This window comes from Geotrypetes seraphini, chromosome 17, assembly GCF_902459505.1.
Source record: "Geotrypetes seraphini chromosome 17, aGeoSer1.1, whole genome shotgun sequence".
In the NCBI taxonomy this organism is placed as follows: domain Eukaryota; kingdom Metazoa; phylum Chordata; class Amphibia; order Gymnophiona; family Dermophiidae; genus Geotrypetes; species Geotrypetes seraphini.
In genome coordinates this window covers 45,256,681-45,280,399 of record NC_047100.1, presented here as the reverse complement: position 1 = coordinate 45,280,399, position 23,719 = coordinate 45,256,681, and the positions used below count along the sequence as shown (strand labels likewise).

The 23,719-nt window shown below is 46.2% G+C and overlaps 1 protein-coding gene across 1 annotated transcript in view; it reads left to right on the top strand.

The window, feature by feature from the left end:
* The window catches only part of DCAF1 (DDB1 and CUL4 associated factor 1), a 237,396-nt gene that overhangs the window by 97,334 nt on the left and 116,343 nt on the right, over nt 1-23,719 (top strand). Inside the window, exons 9-10 of the mRNA XM_033926631.1 lie at nt 472-630; nt 20,904-21,083. Coding sequence (XP_033782522.1) covers nt 472-630; nt 20,904-21,083 — 339 coding nt within the window. The remainder of the gene's footprint in view (nt 1-471; nt 631-20,903; nt 21,084-23,719) is intronic.

Genomic DNA, 23,719 nt, shown 5'->3' with positions numbered 1-23,719 from the left:
GATGACCACCCCAGACTACAAGACATTCAGAAAAGAACTAAAAACTATACTTTTCAAGAAATTCCTGAAGCAGCCCTAACTTCACATACTCTTAATAACTCTAAAATTGACTAATGATCTACTATTTACTTCACTAGTAATGACAATTGTGCTTCCATTGTTACCCCCTTTTAAATCTTTTGTAAGCCGCCTTACTCTTAACAACCCGAGAAATGTCAACAGATCTACTATTTACCTCTCTGGTAAATCAATCGTTCTAATATTGTAACCCTTGGTTATTAATCTTTTGTAAGCCGCCTTGAACCGCAAGGTAATGGCGGAATAGAAATCCCTAATGTAATGTAATCTAACAAGAAAGCCGAAATCAAGTGTTTATAGTAGATGGGCAAAAATGTTTGTAATTAATCAAAGTGAGAAATGTGACTGACTTTCTGGTCTTCTCTGTTTATGTCTTCTTTTATTTGTCTTCAGCACTTAGCATCGTTGCTGCTCCACAATAAATTTGCAGCAGAGTTTGTGGCCCATGGAGGAGTGCAAAAGCTGCTGGAAATCCCACGTCCCTCAATGTCTGCCACAGGAGTTTCTATGTGCCTGTACTATTTGTCATACAACCAGGATGCCATGGAGCGGGTAAGATGCCTTTCACAAGGTTATATCTAACTTCCTTGTGCAGTTTTACACCATTAATGTTAAACTATAGGGAGAGGAGTCACTTAAAATGGGAGAGGATCAGATTTGGGGTGAAGATGGTGGAAACAGCGTCCAAAAGTTGTCACTCATTTGTTTCGGGGGGGGATATATATATATATTTTGTTTTTGCATTCTGACTTAGTTTCCATGTTATAAAAGTAAGTAAACAAGTTGTCCATGGTACCTTTTGTTTGGATTAACTTAATATTTGTGACTAGTTTTCATTTGTTCCTGTGCAAATTGCATAATATTTGACTGTTAGAAAGTGAACCATTATACCTTGAGGAGAAGTATTTGCTGTTAAGATATGAACACATGATCCTAACGGGACTGAATGAGGAACATAGATTTGTATAGTGATCGTTGTGCCAGTTGGAGGGATCTTCAGTTCATTACTGTAGTTATAAACAGTTTATCATATTGAATCAAAGTAGTTCTCATAGAAAGTTACATTCATAATAAAAATTCTGTTGCCAGAGACCTAGGTTTCTGTACTGTAGCTGTTGCTTCCCTGTTGTTGCGAACTTTGCAGAAGGGTGTTTTACTCAAAACTCTCAAATCCTCTCCTTCAGTAATGGAGAACAGCTCCCCCCTTGAGTTTTTCTTTCTGAAAGCAAACTGAGGTGTGTGTTGATTTGCTCTGCTTTCTTTTTATTATTTTTGGGTATTTTTGTCATCAGTTTCTTTTTTTTTCCTGCGTAGCTTCAGTGCTTAGAGGTTCCCTTTTTGGGTTTACTCCACCAAGGAAAGGGCACAGACCTGCAAGATCTGCGGAGCCAGCCTACTTTTGTGTCCCATCAGGAGCTTGTGATTCGTTTCCCTGGTAGCTTGCTCGCCTGCTGATTCATCAGGGGCTTGAGCACAGGCTATGGAACCCCTGTGTAACAACTCTCTCAGTATTGGGAAGCCAGCCCTGAATTTTCTCCCCCAACGTGCCGTGTGGATTTTCAGGGGTCAGAGTACTTGGTCGGGATCCACCTGACCGGCAGCCAGATTTCCAGCGGTGGACTTGTTCCTAGAACTTTTTGAGGCAGAAATCCTTTCCCTGTAGGCAGGCTTCTGCAAGCTGACAGGCACTAGAAGTCAGAGTGAATACTCCCTTTATTCCCTATGGGGAAAATTGGGGGTGGAGGAAGGTCTGAAAAAGGCAGATTTGAGGGTTTCTGGAGTTAGTTAGTTCCCCCCCCCCCCCCACCTCCAAAACCCCTTTTTTGCCATTTTTTCTTTTTCAGGTAAGCTTCCATGGGCCGTGTTTGGCGCTATTTTTCTGGCGGCAGCCATCTTGGATTTTTAGTGATTTTTTTTTTTCCCCCAAGTGCTTTTTCCTGCCTCATAACATAACAGTTCAACGCGGTTAACAACAATCCTAGAGACTGTACAAGCACAGAGTATTATAATCATATTCAGAAGAATAAGTAGTTTTTTAGCATTTTTCTAAATGAAAGATAGGAGCTAGAGTATTATTAGGACAGAAAAGGGTCTATCCCATGATCCAACTTGGAAAAAATAAAATTTTAAGGAAAAATTTTATGTATATGCAACCTTTTACAATAGGAAATGTAAATAATCTAAAATTCAGAGAAAACTGTTTTCTGTCAGTAAATTTAAAGTGATCAATAATATAATCAGCTATAAGGCCAAACGGTGTCTAACAGGTACAATCTAACTTGCCTAGGGATCATCTGCAAAAAATTCCCTTGGCCAATCTAGCCCTAATTCATCCATTTTTTTTGCAGATTTGCCCACTGAGGAATGGTTGTGTTCCACGTGCCGTGGGGCTCAGGATGAAAGGGGCTGGAGCTTTGGACTCAGCCTGTTCAGAGCGCTAGAAAAGATCACATCTAGAGGCTGCATACAGCAAGGGGGCGAAACACAAGCACATGGAAGGGGAGCAGGCCCTGCCACCCCTGTTCAGAGATTCTCTGATTTTTAATTTTTTTTCCAGTCTCCTGTAGAAAGCCCATTTAACAGTTCCGGGAAGTGCTGTGCTGCCTGTGAATGCATCAGCTCTGATACAAGGGGATTCATATCCCAAGTAGTCTTCTCCCCCATGGAACAGGCCGTTTCCAAGTGTTGGTGACTAGTTGGAGCATAACTTGGAGGACTGGAAGTTTCTTTCCATGCCTTTATTATTGCAAGGATCCACTGCATCCCTGGATGATTTGGGGTCCCTTTCAAGTGACCGGAGGTTAGGAGGCTGTGGTGGCTATTGATCGTGGTGATGATCCCTCAGTGTGTTATCTTTTCAAGTCTGCTTCCCATTTCACATGTCATTTCTGACACCCTCTGTGAGTTGGATATCCAACAACAACAACCCTCCACCTCCCAGTGTTCCGTTATGAGCAGCATTAATGGGCAGACTACCTTTCTTCAGCACATCCGGACATCACTTCCTTGGTCACTGACGAATAGGAATCTCCTGAAGGCTCTCTAATGATGGCTCCAGATTTTCAACAGTTGTTTTTGCAGCCAAAAGTGGATTCCGCAGTGGTGCAAGTGACTAAGTGTACCTTCATTCCTAGTGAAGGAGGAGTGATGCCAAAGGGCACACAGGATCATAAGATGGACATGTTCCTTAAAAGACAGTTTGGAGTGCTGGCTTTTGGTGTCAAAGTGGCAGCACCTGCCTCCTTTGTTGCAAATGCCTGTCATACCAGATTGCAGTATAGTCCTTCAGAGCTGGGGGATGCCTGTCCCCACATGATTATGGAAGAAGTGGATTATATGGTGGATGCTCTTTATGACATTTAGAGTCATAAGCAGAGTTTCGGCTTAGGCCGTCTCTGCCTGCCAGATGATCTGGATCAGGCAGTGGGCAGGTGATTCAGCTTCTAAGGCTACTCTCAGCAAATTACCCTTTAAGGGTCAGATGCTTTTTTTTGCAAATGGCCAGCGTGGTGGAATGCCATCCCAAATTCTTTCCAGATAACAGAGTTCATCGTTCTGCTGAGGGCAACAGAGCAATTTTCATTCCTCTCGAAGATCCTGCCAGTTGTCCTCCGGTTCCTCTTCCCAGAAGCTCTTCCTGGGGTCAAGATAGAGATTTGGCAACTACAGGTGCCAACAATTCTCTGGTTCCTGCGGTGGCTCAGCCAGCAGAAAGCCATAATGATGGCATAGAACCAGTTCCCAAAGAAGAGACTGGCTCTGGCAGATACTCCATATATATACTTCATAGTGCCTAAGAAAGGCACAGAAGATTGGAGGCTTATATTGGACCTGAAGGCTGTAAACGAGGCACTAAGAGTTCCCCCACTTCGGTATAGAGGTGATCCACTCAGTCAACACGGTGGTGGCTCTGGGGGAATGTCTAGCCTGCCTGGATTTAACGGAGGCATACCTTCACATTCTCATCTTTCCGGGTCACAGGAAATATCTAAAGTTCCATGTTCTCCAGCAACACTTCAGTTTGTGGCTCTGCTTTTGGATTGCTATAGCCCTGAGCACATTTACCAAGGTGATGGTGGTGGTAGTGGCTCACCTCCACAGGATGAGCATTCAGGTGCATTCTTTCCTGGGTGATTGGCTAATCAAGAGCCCCCTCACAACAGGAAGGCAAGAATGCTGTAATTTCCTCCAGAGACTTGGCTGGATAATCAACTTCCAGAAAAGTTAGCTACGGCTGACTCAGTGCCTGGAATATCTAGGAGTCTGTTTTGACACGGTGCATGGCTGTGTGTTTTTTTCCAAAGCACACAAATAGAAGTTTAGGAGACAGATCTCGGAGATCTTAGCATTACCGAGATCCACAGCCTGACATTACCTGTAGGTGCTGGGCTCAATGGTGGCCTCCCTGGAAGTTGCCCCCTGGGCAAGAGCACATATGCGTTCACTCCAGGACTCTCTTCCCTCCAGGTGCAAAGGCACTTGCTACAGTCGCAGCTCACCTGGACAAGGAAGGAAAAGCACAGCTTATGTTGGTAGTTCGAGGGGAATGCCTTAACGAGGAACATCCCTTTCAGAATCACCTCATGGTTGACCCTCACAACCAACGCCAGCCTGAGTGGCTGGGGAGCCCACTGCTACGGTCACCCTCTTCAGGGCAAATGGTCCCTGTTGGAGTGCAAGTGGTTTATAAATCGCCTGGAATTGAGAGCCATTAGTTTGGTGCTGAAGGAGTTAGTCTTTCTTATCAGGAAAGGCGGTCAGGGTGTTCTCCATTGACAAACAGGGGAAATACAGGCACACTTGCAAGTGAAGTCCGCAGGCTGAGCCTATGCCGGAGCTCTCCCCTAGCTAATTAAACTTTTAAGAACTTTCTGGGCATGTGCAGGAACCCAGTATACTCACCGCCCCTCCCTTAGCCTGTCAGTGTTTTTTCTTACTGCTCCTGACAGGTTGTGAGCTCTCTCCTCACAGAGATATTATCTCTCGGGAAACTTTTTTTTCTACTACAAAAAAAAAAAAAGTTAATATTATTTTTCAGCTTTTTGAAGCTTTCATTATTTCAATTAGTTCACAACTAACAGCCAATAGCGTCTTCTCTCGACAGCCTTCTCTTTCCGAAACGCTGCTTTCTCATAAAGTAGGCACTAAGACCAGGGGGAAACCTTTTGTTTCAGCACTGACAAGACCACGATAGATAACAATTCTCACGCCAGCATGTCTCAGGCCGCAGTAATGAAGAAATCAACGCTGTTCCCTCCCCCAGGGCCCAGTTTTGACACCGCAAGGGGAGGGAAGCGACCTGCCTCCAATGCTGCGAGTTCAGAAAAGACCAGCAGAATCGGTAGGCCAGCACAGGAAAAGCCTTCATCTATTATCACCATTCTAGCGGGGCAAGAAGTGGATTTACATGCTAAACTGGCTTCAGAGAAGGCTCCCACAGGCTCAATCTTGGCCTCGCGGTCCTCTCCTGTCCACAAACAGGAGACTTCTAAAAGTTCATGTATGTCTTCTAAAGGGGGAAAATCTTCTTCAAAAGCCAAACAGGGGCTTCCCACCTTCCCCTCGGGACCATAGTCCTGTAAAGCGCCTATCTCCACCAACTATTCAGATGGACCAAAACTCTAACCAGGTGCTTTCCAATGTTCTGCTTCAGAGGCTGGTACATGAAAGTTCACCTTTACTACAACAGGCTCCTCAGCCTCCTCCAATGTTGGAGCCCCAGCACTGTTCACCCTGCCTGGCTCATCTCTCTTCAGAGACTCCAGATCTAGTTTGGAGGTCCTGCACCCCTCTCTGCTCATCTCCAATTCAAGGGGCACCTTCACCACCTGGTCAGTTCTGGAAGTCCTCCCTCTACCAGATCCGGGTCAGTCCATTCAGATGGACCAGTCTGTGTTTCCAACTTAAGAACTATTCTGTCCTAAATTTCTGCAGAAGATATCTTCATTGTTCAGTCTCTATCAAGAAGCGATCCATATGGGCAGTAAAGATTTTCATGCCATTCTTCACTCCTGTAAAACCCCAGTAAAAGGACTGATGGTCACCACCTTCAACAGCTGTCTCAGCACTCAGTGGAGTTAGTTGGCTCTTAAGAAGGCCAGTATGTCTAAATCACCATTAAGTGCACTTCCTGGACTCCATTGAGTGTAGGGTATACCAAGGTTCTATGCTTTCTTCTAGAATCATTGTGCACCAAATCCAGATTCACCATTTTCAACATTCTGTACTTCAACAGATGGATTCTGCTTCCCCCAGATGCCATGCTGGCCCTTCTGGTTGCCCTTCAAGAGTCTACTTACCATCTTATCAAGACTAACTATGATGCATATGATATAGCATTTAGCCTTCTGGAGTAGCCATAGCGGCTAGGCGCTCTGAACAGAGCTTTGGATCTTGGAGAAGATTTGCATGATAGGTTGGCTGATGCGCCCTGTTTGGGAGACAGCTTGTTTGGAGAAAAGGTGCAAGCTACAGTCTCGCAATTTAAGGAGGACTCCTCAACCAATAGAGAACTCTCAGCCCATTCTTCAGAGCACTCTCATCCGATTTGCTCTGACTTTTTTGTTTTATTTTTCAGGTTTCTTGTCTCCAGTTTTTGAGGCTTTGGTGCTGCAAAAGTTTCCAGTGCTCCTGGGACAGCTCTTAAGAACATAAGAAGCGCCATCTCCGGATCAGACCTTCGGTCCATCAAGTCCGGCGATCCGCACACGCGGAGGCCCTGCTAGGTATACACCTGGCTTATTTTATATCCAAATATAGTAAAGGTACAATCGTATTCTGTGAAGAACAATGTTATATAAATATACGTTGTAGATAGTTAAAATAGGGGTTCATTCACACCAAAAATAACAAAAACAGGACAGTTGACAAAATCATAAATAAACGGAGAAAAATAAACCTCAACGTATATTTATATAACATTATTTTATATCCAACCATATCTTTATATGCCTCTCTCAAGGAGATATGCATCTAGTTTGCTTTTGAAGCCTAGGACTGTCGATTCCGCAATAATCTCCCCTGGGAGAGTATTCCAGATGTCAACCACTCTCTGTGTGAAGCAGAACTTCCTGATATTAGTCCTGAACTTGCCCCCCCTTAGCTTCATTTTATGTCCTCTTGTCCGTGTCAAATTGGACAATGTAAATAATCTTCTCTGCTCTATTTTGTCGATTCCTTTCAGTATTTTGAAGGTCTCGATCATATCCCCACGCAGTCTCCTTTTCTCAAGGGAGAACAATCCCAGTGTTTTAAGTCGATCCTCATATTCCAGTTTCTCCATACCCTTCACTAGTTTAGTTGCTCGCCTCTGCACCCTCTCCAGCAGTTTTATATCCTTCTTTAGGTAGGGAGACCAATGTTGGACGCAGTATTCCAAGTGTGGTCTGACCATTGCCCTATAAAGCGGCATTATAACTTTCTCCGATCTACTCGAGATTCCTTTCTTTATCATACCCAACATTCTATTTGCCTTATTTGCCGCTGCCGCGCATTGTGCCGACGGCTTCAGGGTCCTATCTATCAGTACACCCAGATCCCTTTCCTGTTCACTTTTTCCCAGAGTTGCACCTGACATTCTGTACTCGTATTCCTTATTTTTACTGCCTAAATGCATTACCTTGCAATTCTCCATGTTGAACTTCATCTGCCATTTCTCTGCCCATTTTTCTAACCGACACAAATCGCTCTGGAGTTCCTCACTGTCCTCCTGCGATCTGATTGCCCGGCAGAGTTTTGTGTCGTCTGCAAATTTGATGATCTCACTGGATGTTCCGTTTTCCAGGTCATTTATATAAATATTAAAAAGGATCGGCCCAAGTACCGAGCCCTGGGGTACACCACTAGTTACTTTCTCCCAGTCTGAGAACTTCCCATCTTATTGAGAGACACATACTCTCAGCATAGAAGTCTGTAGCTAGCTGGCTTCTCTGTTTTTCATAGTACCTGTCTAGCCAGCCTGAGTTGATTCTGAGGGCCAGAGTGAGAACCAGCTTCATTTTTCCCTCCCCCCATCAATGCTCATGGAGCTGTGGGGGTTGGGGGTCTCAGCCCATCATCTGAGGCTGGCTGGTAGCTGAAAGAAGCAAGCTTCTAGATTTTATTCTTGTCAGGTCTGCAATGGCAGCTCAAGCAGTCTATGGGGAAAATGGGGGGGGGGGGGGGGAGGCAGGCTGAAATTTGCAATTTTAAAGGTTTTGGGGGCCTGAATGGGGCCTCTTCTTTGAATTTTTTTGAGCCTTTCCCAGGTCATTTTTGGCACCAGAATCACTTTTGTGGCAGCCATCTTAGATTCCTGATTTTACTTTAAAAGTCTCTATCTGCCTTAATAACTTATTTTTGCTTAAAAACATTTAGATGGACTCCTCAATGCATGGCAGATTTGTGCTGGATGGCCAGCTGAGGATCATCTGTGTTCCATGGGGCATGTGGGGAAGGGCAGGGGCCTCAGGCTCAGCCTCCTCTGATCCCTTAAGAGTGCTTGGTTTGCAAATGAACCACTCTGGGGGATCTAGAACTTTCCCAGAAGTGGCAAATGCTGAGTTTGCATCCGCAAGAAAAAGGCGCTGCACGAAAGATGCTTGGCCCCCAAGGAGAAGATGGACATGGTCCTTAAAAGACAGTTTGGAGTGCTGGCTTTTGGTGTCAAAGTGGCTGGGATGTTTGGAGCTCAGATTGTCTCTTCCTGCACAGAGTGAACCTTCCATGTTTGGGGATTCAGAGGCTAAGGCAGAAGCCATTGGTCAGCAGGCCATGGTGGCACTAGACCAGGGAGATGACCCGATCATTGGCAGACTTTTCAAGCCAGCCAGTGTGTTAGACATTGTTACAGAGGTGTTACAGGAGATAAATTAGAACCTCCAAATTCCGGGGGTCACGTGATGCAGCCTGTCTAAGCAGACGCACGGAAGGAGAGCTCCTGCCCCACGGACTTTAAAACAGCGATAAAATCGGCTTTTTGTACCCCTACCGGAGCTGCGAGCACACAGGAAGGGGACTTACTCTCCGCCCGGCACTAGCAGCGCAGAGCATTCACGCCGGAACAGGGTATGCCCGTAAAATCGGCAAAGAGCAATCGGGACAAGCCCTCGCTAACCCCCTCCAAAATGGCGGCGGAGCCGGCCACTTTTACCATACCCGCTGGTGACTGGATAACGGACATTACACGGTCGGTTACGGCGGCGCTGGCGGACAGACTTAATAAGATCCAGTCGGCTGTGGAGGAAATGAATGAGAAGTTTGACTCCCACAGCCGACGCTTGACGGATGTCGAGCAGCGGGTGTCCGACCAGGAGGACACGTGCTCCAGCCTGACTGCCCAAGTAGAAGAACTTAAGAAAACGTCCCGGGAGCTACAGGCCGCCCTGGAGGAGCAGGAGAATAGGAGCCGCCGGAACAACTTGCGGCTGGTCGGGCTCCCTGAGACGGTGGGTGAGCAAGAACTGTATACCATTTTCAGCACGTGGCTACCAGAAACTCTGCAGCTGACCGGTGGCGCGGAGGCCTTTGCATGCGAACGAGCGCACCGTATCGGCACCCGACCCATGGAGGGGGGAAGGGCGAGGACAGCCATAGCTCGTTACACGAACTGGCGGGAAAAGGAACTACTGCTACGGGCTTACCGAAAGGCGGGGGCCCTGGACTACAAAGGCTCAAGAGTACTCATGTTCAATGATTACTCGGTGCGGGTGGCGGCCCAACGCAAGATCATGGCGCCATCCTGCACGGACCTCCACAACAGGGGTATCAAATTTGCCCTGGTTTACCCCGCGAAGCTTAGGGTCTGGCATGACGGTAAGACCCTTAATTTCAACAGCGGTGATGAAGCCAAGGCGTTCCTGGCGACTTTGCCTGCCTGAAGACCCATACAGCCCAGAAGTACCTGATTGGGATCTTTTCTTACCATACATCTGCTTTTCATACGTGTCGAGATGGGATCTTTCTGAGCTGGACTGGTGGAGTGGCTATTTGCCCGGTACATTGCTCGAGTGCCATGTGTGGCTATGAGACCTTTACTAACCTGGAGATGTGGCCCTGTATTCCTGTTTTGAGATGGCCTCCAGGACAGCCCCTGCGGCGGGGCTCGGGTGCCCTAAGTTTAGCAGCGCCGGGCCTGGGTGAGGAGGCGAATACATGGATCCCTGCATGTCTGTAGGCCGCATCCCTTTATGAGGGACATTTCTGGCGATACTCTGCGTCAGCTACTCTGGACAGCTCGGAGATCTTTTGGGTAGACTGCAGACATTATGGAGAGTTTGATCTGGACTTGATGGTACCAACCTATTTGTTTTCTGCTTAGGTTTCTGTTTAATTCCTGGACTGTGTGCTTGTTTGAAATGTAGTGGGGGTGTTTTCTGTGGGTGGGGGGGAGGTCTCCGGGCAGGCTGGGGGCTTTATATGGGTTTGTATGCTGGTGGGGAGGGATCAGCATGGGGGGATAGGGTGGGGTGGGAAGGGGGGTTGGGGGGCTGTTGGGAGGTGTGTGAGGGGGAAGGCATGTCTGAGTCTGGGATGAATGTGCGGGGGGGATGCATGGGGGTTGGGTGTGCTGGGGTAGGGGGCACCTGGTTATCGAGGGCGGCGAGGCTCTGCTGGGAGGCTTCGTCGGTACCTATTTGTTCACTCTGCGCAGGCTCAACTTGTGTTTGGCTGGGGGAGAATGGCTGAACTCTCCTGTTCTTGGGGGGCTGGTGCTCCCTGGGTTTTAACGCAGCATACCGCTACTCTCTAGTTGCTATGGCTGATCTAAGGGTTGTTACCTTTAATGTTGATGGCATCAGGTCCCCAGTAAAGCGCTCTCGTATCCTTGCCAGCTTACGAAATCTGAAAGCGGATGTGGCATTTCTGCAGGAAACCCATCTAACACAGATTGAACACTCTAAATTGCGGAAAAATTGGGTTGGGGATGTCTACTCCTCCACTTCAGGGGGCCGCCGGCGGGGGGTGGCTATTTTGATCCACAAGCGGTTGCCGTTTGTCCTGCATAAACAACTGACTGACCGGGAGGGGAGATATGTCATTGCAATGGGGGATCTCTGGGGACAAAAACTGTTGCTCTGTAACTTATACGCCCCAAACACTTACTGTCATAAATTTTTCTCCACACTCCTATCTCAGGTATCAGCCTACCCGGACTACCAGGTGATCCTGTGGGGGGATATGAATATCACTGCAGACCCAGGGGTGGATTGCAAACCTCCTAGGGGTAGCCTGAGAGACCATGACAACAAGGGGGTGGGTTTTTTGACACAGCACTTAGGCCTGGTGGACGCCTGGCGGGCACTACACCCGTTCGAATCGGATTTTACTTTTTACTCACATGTCCATAAAACGTATGCCCGACTGGACTACATTCTGCTTGACCAAAGACTGTTCTCACGGGCTGCTAAATCGGAAATAGTGGAGTCCACGATCTCGGATCACGCCACCGTGGACCTCACCTTGACTCTCGCAGCAGGCGGCAAAGCTTCCTCTTGGAAAATGGCGTTGCACCTGTATCATGATCAGGAATTTCGGACATTTTTAAGAGCTCGCTGGGCAGACTATCAGGCCACTAACGACACTCCTGACATTGGACCGGTAACTTACTGGTACGCCTCTAAGGCAGTTCTGAGGGGACATGTGATCGCTTATATGGCTGCTAAACGTAAGGCCCGGGGAGCGGAGCTCTTGACGCTCACGCGACGTTTGCACCAATTCCGCAGGGCTCATATCGCCTCTTTGTCGGACTCTGCCCGGCAGGAATACAAGACGACACGAGACCGTATCGAGACCTTACTCCATCAGCGTGCGGAGCAGACCCTTGCGTTCCAACGGTATAAAATGTATAGGTGGGGGGGGTAAGACGGGGAAACTCCTGGCGAACTTAGTGAGACCGTATAAGAAACGCCAAATCATTACCTCCATCCGCGACGCTAGGGGAACACGACACGAGGGGGAAAGCCAAATAGCGGAACAGTTTGTTAAGTATTATGAGACCCTATATGGTAGGCGCCCACTGGACGAGATTGCCCTCGGGGATTTTTTCAGGGGCTTATCATTACCGCGCCTAGAGGAGGACCAGGCTGCTTTTTTGAGCCAGCCCATCTCCGGGGCTGAACTCCGAACCACCATTCGTTCCCTCAAACTGGCGAAGGCACCCGGGCCGGATGGGTTTGGACCTGAATACTATCGCATTCTTGAGGATCTCGTAGCACAGCCCTTGAGCGCAATGTATAACGAGGTGGCGCGGACGGGAGGTTCCTTTCAGGATAACATGGCCCACATAGTCCTGCTCCCAAAGCCGGGTAAAGACCCGGATCTGGTGGGATCGTTCCGTCCAATTTCTCTCCTGGATCAGGATATTAAACTCTTGGCCGCGACTATGGCGAGGCGCCTGAATAGTTTTCTCCCCGATCTCATTCACCCCGACCAGGTCGGATTCGTACCGGGCCGTTACGCCTCCATGAACCTGATGAAGGTATTGGGGGCAATTCATGACAGGGTAGGCCGGGGTGGCCAGGAGGCGGTTGCGGGATTGGACATGGAGAAAGCTTTTGATAGCATCTCTTGGGACTATCTCTTCTGGGTCCTGCGTAGGGGTGGTTTCCAGGGAGAATTTCTGGCCTGGGTGACGGCTCTGTACCACAGTCCCAGGGCGCGCTTACTTATCAATGGGGGTCTTACTGCGGATTTTGGTTTGCAGAGAGGTACGCGGCAGGGCTGCCCTCTTTCCCCACTCCTCTTTCTTTTGGCCATTGAGCCGCTCGCGGCTAAGATCCGGCAGGATGAGACTCTTACGGGCATTGTAGTACGGGGACGGGAATGTAAAATCAGTTTGTTTGCGGACGATATCTTACTTTATATGGATCAGGTCCCCATCCATCTGCCCAGAGCTTTGGCGGTGATTCGAGCTTTTGGGGCACTGTCGGGCTTACAGGTTAATTGTAGCAAGTCGGAACTCCTGATGCTAACAGGACGCCAGGCGGAGCCGTGGCACGCGGTGTTGCCTATAGCACCCACGAACAAACCAATGCTCTATCTTGGAATATATCTTAGCACCGATCTGCCTACACTTTATAATGCAAATATTCGCCGCCCACTTGAGGCGATTGGACAGCTGTGTCAGTCCTGGCAGGAACTGCCGTTGGGAATCCTGGGACGGGTGGCTCTAGTGAAAATGGTTCTGGTACCGAAACTCCTGTATCCCTTACAGACTATGCCGCTGTGGCTTACCAGGCGGGACGAACTTGCTTTTAAAACTACAATCTCCCGATTCATTTGGAGATCCCGAGCCCCTCGGATCGCGATGTCCAAACTTATCTTGGATAAATCGCTGGGGGGGCTAAATGTCCCGGACATTCGGCTTTATAATGTAGCGTCCCTTTTTCGATGGATTCATGAGAGTTACACAGGGTGCTTTCGCTATTCCCCTCGGGGATGGCTAGAGGGCTGGAGTTCCCCTTTTCACTTCATGAATATATTACACAGACAGGACGATCCTGGGAGACGATATTTAGTTTGTTTCCGTTTTCTGTGCCCGTTTAGGCTGGCGTGGCGTTGGTGGCGGCGCAGACAGCAATTACCACCTGACACATCTCCCTTTCTCCATTTGGGGGGCAATTCCAGGTTTCAGCCGGGCTGGGGTAGATCAGTCTTTCAGCAGTGGGCGGCTCGGGGCTGTAGGATGATGGAGGATATACTGGAACTGTCCTCTGCCGGGTTCCCCTCCTTTCAGCAAATACGGGACGCGTGGGGCCTTCCCATACATTACTTGTTTTCTTACTTTCAAGTACGTCACTACTGGGATGCTGAACGCAGAGGAGATACTGGGGTCTGGGACAAGGGCCCCCTGGACACCCTTTTTTCGGCCACACCGCCCGTAACCAATTCCCTCGCGCACTGGTATCGAATACTCAAATCATCTCTCCCTTTGTCGGTACTTTCTCCAGTGCGCGCTTCCTGGGCTCGGGACTTGGGACAGGATATTTCTGAACCACAGTTCGGGGCCTGCTTTGCTACTCTATACTCATACACTAAATCTACAGATTTTCAAGAACTACAGTTTAAGATCCTCCACCGTGCCTATTTCACGGCTCAGCGGGGGGCGCGCATGGGATTATGGGATAGTGATTTCTGTGCAAAGTGCAAGAATCGAGCAGGCACATATCTCCATTCTTTCCTGGAGTGCCCCCGACTGAGTGTCTGGAGGGAGGCTCTCTCCCTAATGGAGAGAGCTGTACAGCGCGATGTTGAATGGGACTATGGGTTTCTTCTCCTGGGTCTGCAGACCTCTCTCCAGGATCAAGGTTTCACCACACCCCAATGTAGATTTTTTTATAATGTTGTTCTCGTAGTCAAGAAGCTGATCTTAACTTATTGGATGGCCGAGGAACCCCCCCCGATACCTCAATGGAGGAGTAGGCTTCGGGAGACGGCTAGGTTTGAAATTCAATCTTATGCTAGATCTCTGAGTGTGTTTAAGCAGCACTACGTTGGCTTGTGGGAGAGGCTGCGGGACCTGTTGCCATCACGAGAACAGGAGGGGGACCTGGAGCTCGCCTAACTTAGCTTGGCTTTCTTCTGCGCTACCTTGGCTGGGCCCTTGATACACCCCTACCATTCATTTTCTTTCATTTTCTTTCTATGATACTCCTTGGTGTCCTGGGGGGGGGAGGGGGGGTAGGTGGGGGGAGGGAAGGGAGATGTTTGGGGATATGAGTGGTCGGTTTGTATGGAGTGGATGTTGTTGGATGTGAATGGTATCCTGAGCTCTGTGTGGTTTTGTGGGATATCCATAGGGTATATACAAAAACACGGTGGGAGATCGCTGTCCATGATGGGCGGTCTATTTATCATTGTTGTTCTTCTCTGCCTTTGCACCCCCCTACTACCAACGTTTCTTTCGCTTGTATGCATATTGTACCTGTGAGGGGGGATTCGTGGGGGAGGCTTTGTTTCTGTTTTGACATTTCACCTGTAATGGACTGTTTGTGACTTACAGAAGTTTGTTATTCTGCCCTATTGGGCGGTGTGTTTCCACTGTTAATAAAAATACGTTTAAAAAAAAAAAAAAAGAACCTCCAAATTCCTCAGCTGCTCAGACCTCCATAATGAGTGTGTCTAAGGCACAGACCACATGTTTCCCTTTGCATCCTGACATTGTTACACCTCATTGAGCATTGGGAGTCCCCAGAGGGTCCTTTTGAGAGTGACTAAAGCTATTACAAAGCTGTTTCTGATGGCAGCTGATTTTCAGCAGATATTTATCACTCCTAAAGTGGATTCATTGGTAGCACAGGTTACCAAGCATACTTCCTTCCCTAGTGAGAGAGGAGTGGTCCTCAAGGATGCACAGGATCGCAGGGTAGATAGTCTTCAAAAGGCAGTTTGAGGCCTTAGCACTGGGACTGAAAGTGGCAGCAACTTCTTATGTTGCCCACACTTGTACTAGGTTGCGTTGCAATACTCGTGGAAGATGATGCTTGTCTCCATCTAGTTTTAGCAGGAGTGGATTATGTGACAGATGCTCTTTATGACATTTTCAGAGTCACGAGTAAAGTTTCAACTTACTCTTTTACCGCTTGCAGAATGCTCTGGATTAGATAATGGATGGGAGACGACTCCTCCAAAGCCACCTTGAGCGGGCTACTGATTAAGGGCCAGATGCTCTTTTTTAAGGGTTTGGCCAATCTGATGTCCAGTGTAGCAGACGGCTGTCCTAAGTCCTTACTGGATGCTCATCCAAGGATCACAAAAGGGTCCAGACATAGTAATTTTCATTGCTCCTGGCGTTTTCAACAGTTCTCGGAGGGGTCCTCTGTGCAAGGATCCTATCAGGGCTGTAGGCAGAGATTTGGAGGTGCCAGGTGACCTCAATCCTCTGGTTCCGTCTTTCAGCAGCTTTCAAGAAACAATAATGTCAGGTCAATAGCCATCCTTCTACAAAGGAGAGAGGCTATCAGCTTTTTGGGAGGCTTGGATGAGGATTTGCTCAGATCAGTGGGTCTTGGACATAATTCATGAAGGCTGCAAGCTCAAGTTCTTTTGGCCTCTACAGGATTTATTCCTGGATTCTCCGACCCAGGTCCAACAACCATGTAGTGGTTCTTAGTTATTCAGGCCGTAGAGACAGACAGAGAATCGGGTTTAGATAGTACTCTATATACTTCATTGTGCCCAATAGGGACTCGGAGGAATAGCTACCAATCCTGGACCTAAAGTTGGTCAATGTGACACTGAGGTGCCTCACTTCCACATGGAGACCATAAGGTTGGTCATTGCCTCGGTTGCACCAAGGGAATTTCTAGTCTCACTGGACTTTACGGTGGTTTTTGTTTTTTTTACATATTCCATTTTCCTCCCTCACAAGAGATTTTTCTGATTCCAGGCATTTTTAGTTCTCAGCTCTCCCTTTCAGGCTAGCAATGGCACCTCACATCTTCACCAAGGCGATGGTCATTGTAGTAGAGAGGGAGATTTCAGTTGTACAGACACTGCAAAGTCTGAGCTGGATAATCAATTTCCAGAAAAGCCACCTCAAACTAAATCAATCCCTGGAGTATCTGGGAATCCAATTTGGCATGGCAGTAGGATGTTTTTTTTCTTCCTGAGCCATGCAGACAGAAGCTGAGGTGCTAGATTTCAGAGATATTAACGATGCAGGCTCCCATGGCCTGGCATTATCTACAGATGCTAGGTTCAGTGGCAGACACAGAGGTGGTTCCATGGGCAAAGGCTCACACCCCCTTCAAGACACGCTATTATTCCGCTGGTCGCCTCAGATGGATCCTCTTCAAAGGTCGCTAGCCTGGACTTCAGAGACAGCACAGCCTGCATTTGTGGCTCCTGCTGGAGTCACTGGCCAAAGGAATGCTGTTCTGCAGAGACTCAGGTGATTCTGACAACCTTTACAGTTGATGAGGTCATTGTGATGGTCATCTTTTGGAGGAAAAATGGTTGCCCTCTCAGAGGAAGTGTTCTATCAACTGACTAGAGTTGTAAGGCATTCGGCTAGTGCTTCAGAGGTTGGGAACACCCTGGAAGGCAAAGCAGTCATGGTCTTTTTGGACAACATTATGGTGGTAGCATATGTCAACAGGCAGGGAGGCACCAAGAGTGTGATCCTGAGGCTAGAAGCTCGTTTGTTTTGTTGGGCAGAAGTTCACCTACAGGTTCTCTTGGTCTCTCATGTAGTGGGAGTGGACAATGTGCAGGCACATCTGCTGCACCCTGGACTCTAGGAACTGTTAGGTACATCTCATCTGTTCAGGATCACTGCTCGATGAAGTTACAGGGAAATACTTTTAAAACTAATAGGAGGAAATATTTTTTCACTTGGAGAATAGTTAAGCTCTGGAACAAGTTTCCAGAGGTTGTGGTAAGAGTGGATTGCATAGCTGGTTTTAAGAAAGTTTTGGACAATTTCCTGAAGGAAAAGTCCATAGTCTGTTATTGAGAAAGACATGGGGAAAGCCACTGCTTCCCTTGGATTGGTAGCATGAAATATTGCTACTCCTTGAGTTTTAGCCAGGTACTAGTGACATGGAATGGCCACCTTGAGAACGGGCTACTGGGCTTGATGGACAATTGGTCTAACCCAGTAAAGTTATTCTTATGTTCTTATGCACTGGAAAGAAAGATTAGATTCTTACCTCAATAATCTTCTTTCTTGTAGAGGTCCTGAAAGCCCACCCATCAGATGTTATTTGGCCTGTTTGCTGTTTCTTAAGAGTATTATAGTGGATTGTCTGCCTCAGACAGGTATGTTTGACAGATGTTTGCAATTCCCTATCAAGCAAGGTCATAGAATGATGAGGCTTCTGAAGTTCAAGAGACTAACAAGAATTGTTAAGAAATCCTTAACTGTTAATGCAGGTTGCACTCAGATATGTGGCTTTTTATTGCACCTTGTTTTGCATTCAAATGGTTAATTCAGATTTATGCGTGTTACTTATAGAGCAGTACGGTAATTATTACAGTTTCCCTGTGCCCCTCCTTTCTGTGTATTCTTTCTAGGATTTTAGATTGCTTTGATATAAACTGAAGGGCTATAGCACAGCCCACTGGGGAAGGAAGCTGAACTTGAAGAAAATTAACATCTTCTGCAAACAAACTCGTGGTTTGAGGGTAAGTACCCATCTGTTCATGATCTCTGCTCTTCTCTACAGCAGTGTTTTTCAACCTTTTTTGGGCAAAGGCACACTTGTTTCATGAAAAAAATCACGAGGCACACCACAATTAGAAAATGTTAAAAAATTTAACTCTGTGCCTATATTGACTATATATAAAGTAATTCTTTTGAATAGGAATCAAATAAACACAAAGAAAGTATTTTATAATTACTTTATTATGAAATATTAAGTAAACAGAATAGTGAAAAATTATAAAATACTTTATTCAGTGTGAAACCTGGGCCTGTTTGGCTGAACACAAAGCTGATATTCTGGCTGGAATGGAAGAAAGACACACACGTAGCTCTTCGTCAACAGCTCTCAGTCTCTCTCTGTATTTGGTTTTTATAGCATACAAAAATAGACAAATATACCCTCCATCCTTTTTATTAAACCACAATAGCAGTTTTTAGCGCAGGGAGCTGCGCTGAATGCCCAGCGCTGCTCTTGACGCTCATAGGCTCCCTGCGCTAAAAACCACTATTGCGGTTTAGTAAAAGGTGACCATATTGTAAAATATAGACAGCAGATATAAATTCAGAACTGTGCATAGTAAGTGAAGGGAAGTTTTCATCTCTGGGAATTTACCCAGTTAACTATTAAGTTATTTGGGCAAATTCCTTTGAAAACTGTGGTAATACTGCCTCCACTTTGCTAAATTTAAAATAAGATCATTTTTCCTACCTTGTCTGGTGATTTCTGGTTGCACTTTCTTCTTCTGACTGTGCATCCAATCTTTCTTCCCTTCTATCAGCCTGTATGCTTTCTCTCCTCCACACCTCATTCCCTCCCCCAACTTTTTCTTCCCCTCTCCCTGACCTTTCTTTCTTTTTTTCTGTTTCTCTTCTTTCCTTCTGTTTCCCTGCCTGCCCCCTTTCTTTCTTTCTCCCTGCCGTTCCCCAAGCCACTGCCACTGCCGCTGCCATCGGGGAACAGGACCCACCAATGGATAACAGGCCCCAAAGCCGACGCCGACGCATGCTCTCCCTGACGTCAATTCTGCAATCGGAGAGGAAGTTCCGCCCAGCCAGGCAGCGATTGGCTGGCCCGAACTTCCTCTCCGACTGCAGAATTGATGTCGGGGAGAAGAAGACTTATCGGCTCGATAGATTAGATCACCAAGACAAAGTGAGTCCTGGGTGATCGACTCACTTTGCCTTGGCGAGCTACTGGCGCCCCTGCCTCGGGCCCCCTGTCAGCTCCGGGCCCCTGAATGCAGGACTGGTAGTACTGCCCTGATGGCGGCCCTGCGGCACACCAGGCAACATCTCGCGGCACACTAGTGTGCCGCGGAACAGCGGTTGAAAAACACTGCTCTACAGGAACAAGATTATTGAGGTAAGAGCTTAATCTTTCTATAACAGGCACAGTCTTAAAAATTAACCCACTGGTATATTATCCTGCAAATGTGTGGGATGGAAGCTTCAGTAATGTACCAGTATATTATAACAAAATAAGACTCCTCGAGTCTCACATACAGGACCAAAAGAAAAATAGCTTGCACATATATGGTTAAAAGAAAAACATATTTTTATAGCATCCATTTAACCACTGAAAAAATTCTCCAAAAAGTTGTCTCATGCCTGTCCATACTAAAAATATATCATTGATAAATTGCTTCCAAACGAAAATACAATCATGAAATGCTAAAATGTTAATATGTCTGTTCAAGTTTAGCTACACACAAACAAGCCATGTTGAGGGCCGTAGGTGCCCCCATTGCACTACCCTTGATTTGTACAAAAAAGAATCTGTGATCTTGGGGGGGGTCTCTTTATGTTTGATTATGTCAGCACACCTGTGATTCACAAGGAATGGTGTATATGATACAGTGCCCTTTCATGAAGATATATATAGGACATACTCAGAGACCTGTCTGCGCACATATTGTTGAACACTTAAGCAGGATTAGATGGGGTGTTGGGGAGGTTCTGTTGGTGCAGCATTGAAGGGGGGGGGAGCAGCACTCTGTAGAGGATTTACAAATTACAGTCTTGGAAGCACCTAAATTGTCTCAAGATAGCAACTTCTCTGCTCCTCTGTGGAAGAAAGAGCAAAGATGAATTTCCTTATGTTAAACTGTAGAATCAAAGGATACAACTTGGAAGTGGAATGATGGATGTATCTACACTGACTACTTAGTATACAAAGTATATTTCCTATTGAGTCAATTTTCTATGGGCATTTTCTGTAAATGTTTGTGTTCAGTATTTTTACAGCAGGTGTTTCAATTGAGTGGTCGGAGCCCTTTGATATGATTTCCCCTTTAAAAATGGGGTGTATCCAGACCATGTTCCTATCAGTGTCTTTTTGTTGGTTTGAAGAATTGCTTTCCTTGAGTGTTATGATTTAAAAGATACAGTTTTTTCAAGATATTGATTCAAGCTCTTGTTGATATCTGTATTAAGGTTCTTATTGAACATTTTTAAAGTTTGAATTTGGCATCGCTAGACCTCATTGAAGTATATTGGATTGTTTTTTGAGTTAAGAAATGGGGTTCCCTGATGCAGCAGCTGGCGAAACATATATACAAAAAAATCTTCTATATGTATGCATTTATAGTAGTAATGACAAAACCTTGGGATATAAACATAGAAAGTGACGGCAGAAAAGGGCCAAGGCCCATCAAGTATAGGTAAATGCAAACAGGTAACTTGAGTTATCTTTTCTCTACAGGTATGCATGCACCCTCATAAAGTTCTGTCGGATGTCGTGAACTATACCTTATGGTTGATGGAGTGTTCACATGCATCTGGCTGCTGCCACGCCACCATGTTCTTCTCCATCTGCTTTGCCTTCCGTGCGGTTCTGGAACTTTTTGACAAACAAGATGGCCTCCGGCGACTTGTCAACCTGGTGAGCAAGCCATGACTATGCTAACTACTCATACGAAACACACAGAATAAATTGACTGTACTTTGAGGATAATGTTTCAAACACTACTATCTGAGGGAAGATATGGTAAAATTTCTGAGATACTGAGTATATAGAACCCATTTTATTTGGTTAAAACAGTTCAGAGTTGTGAGCTTGGCCATTCTCTAGCTGCCATTTGCAGTAGTGGACTATTCTTTAGCATCCCTCCAGACTGGCACAGAAATAGATGGGTTTACGCTCCTCTGCCAGCAGGTGGAGACTGAGACACTGACTTTTGGCTGTGCAGTCCTTATTACAATCAGTCTTTTCTCAGTCTCCAGCAGGTAGAGTGGTAAGATTGTGTAGTCTGTCCTGAGGTTTGTTTTGGGCCTGTTGAATCTGATTTAAGGAAACTTTCTTGTCCCTTTGCTGTCTGGACAGAGCTTGGGGATCCCTTTTAGGGGTCCTACCGACCTTGGGGTTGCCACACTTTCCCCCACCTCCCCAGGTTTTCTGAATTTAGAGGTGCCTCAGCTGTACGCCTGGCCACCTGTTTGGCACAGACTACAGTTTAGAGTGCTTGTGGGGTCTGCTTTTTTGAAACAGCTAGTTTAGCTGTGAGAAGTTTAAAAAAAAAAAAAGACACAAGAAATAAAAGGAGCACAAAGTGGTCCTGAGGCCACCGTTTTTGTACAACATTGTTGTATGTGGGTTTTTGGCGCATTCAGTATGAGCGTTTCAAAAAAACAGCACAAGTGTGTTTTATGTGGGCAGCGAGCGGTGGATGCAGCTAGCGGGTGCACAAAGTATTCCGGTCTCCTTGAGGGTAACCCAGCTTCAGGTATCGGCGTGCACCGCTCGTCTGCAGGAGGTGATGGTGACGTCCAGGCCTCTCCTACTACTACTATGAATTATTTCTATAGCGCTACCAGACGCACGCAGCACTGTACCGAGTCACAAACAGTAAGAAAACAGTCCCTGCTCGAAAGCTTACAATCTAAACAGGCAAGACAGACAAACAGGATGTCATGGATACAGTTAAGGGGAAGGGTTAATCAGCAGGCTGGGTTGGAAGGCAGAGGAGTAGGGTTAAGGATTTTTATTTATTTATTTAATTCTTTATTCATTTTATAACTTACATCAAGTGTACAATAAATATCAAACAATTATAAATCAACATCACTTGAAAAATCTTCAATATCATACACCAATAAGATTTAACCCCCACCCCCTCCCAAATTCATATACAACTAATATATACTGTTTCTGTTAATTCTTTAACCTCATCAAATAATGACTTGGTGGGGTCAGTATGCAAAGGAACAAAAAAACTGTGTATCACTGATCTGTCTTATAACTTCCCCGATATATTGCGTTCTTTTGAGAACTACAATACCACCCACTTTGTCTATTGGCTTGATAATGTCTTTGTTAGATTGTAGTTCTTTAATACTACTACTACTACTATTAATTATTTCTATAGCGCTACCCGACACACGCAGCACTGCACAGAGTCACAAAGAGTAAGAAAACAGTCCCTGCTTAAAAGAGCTTACAATCTAAACAGGCTAGACAGACAAACTGGATGTCATGGATACAGTTAAGGTGAAGGGTTAATCAGTGGGCTGAGCTGGAGGGCAGAGGAGTAGGGTTAAGGTTTGAAAGCTATATCAAAAAGGTGGGTTTTCAGTCTGCTTTTAAACAAGGGTAGGGGCTTGACGGACAAACTCAAGTAATTTATTCCAGGTATAGGGGGCAGCTAGATGAAAGGAACGAAGTCTGGAATTGGCAGCGGAGGAAAAGGATAACATTAAGAGTGACTTATCTGAGGAACGGAGTTCTCTGGGAGGTGCTGGTCTGGAGCGATGCCGAATGAATGCCTTCTGAAATGCATACGCATATAGTGTAAGAGGTGCTGCCTAATGTTACATACATTAAATACTTCAGTGGTGGTACTGAAGCAACGTACAAGAACTTTATGAATCTGTGCATGCACCAAGAAGATTTTAACTTGTCAGCAGAATGGCATTTTTTTTTGCCACAAGCCACGGAAAAAGCATGTGTGATGGCACCATTACTGCTGCCCAATTTAGGGATAAGTTTTTTTTTTTATATTCAATTTGACCTATTGAATTGTTTATTCAATTCGATTCACTTTTCCTGCCCAATAGGGTGTTTATTCCAAACGTCCTGGCGGATTTATTTTGTAACCTCTTCACTTACCCCAGCCCCCTTTTCCCTCTCCACCCCTATGCAGCGCTGTAGTGTAAACAAAGTACAAAAGACGTCTCTCTCTTTTAGGTCCTAGCTCTTACTTGCTTTCTAACACCAGCTCTGGTAGGATACACATTTCAAATCTGACAAATTGTAATCACGAAATAGAAAATTATTTTTTCTACCTTTTGTTGTCTGGTCATTTTATTATTCAAATCATGTTCGTCCCAGGCTCTGGTTTCTGTTTGTCTTCTGTTAACTTGCTCACCATGGTTTCCTGCCCATTTGACATTTTCTTCTTTCTTCGTGCTCACCATCCATCTTCCATCTCTGTACCTTCCCTTAAACTGCCATATCCAACATTTCTGTTTCTTTCCCACTGTCTTCTCTCTCGGGTCATCGCTCTCTATTCCCCTCCATGC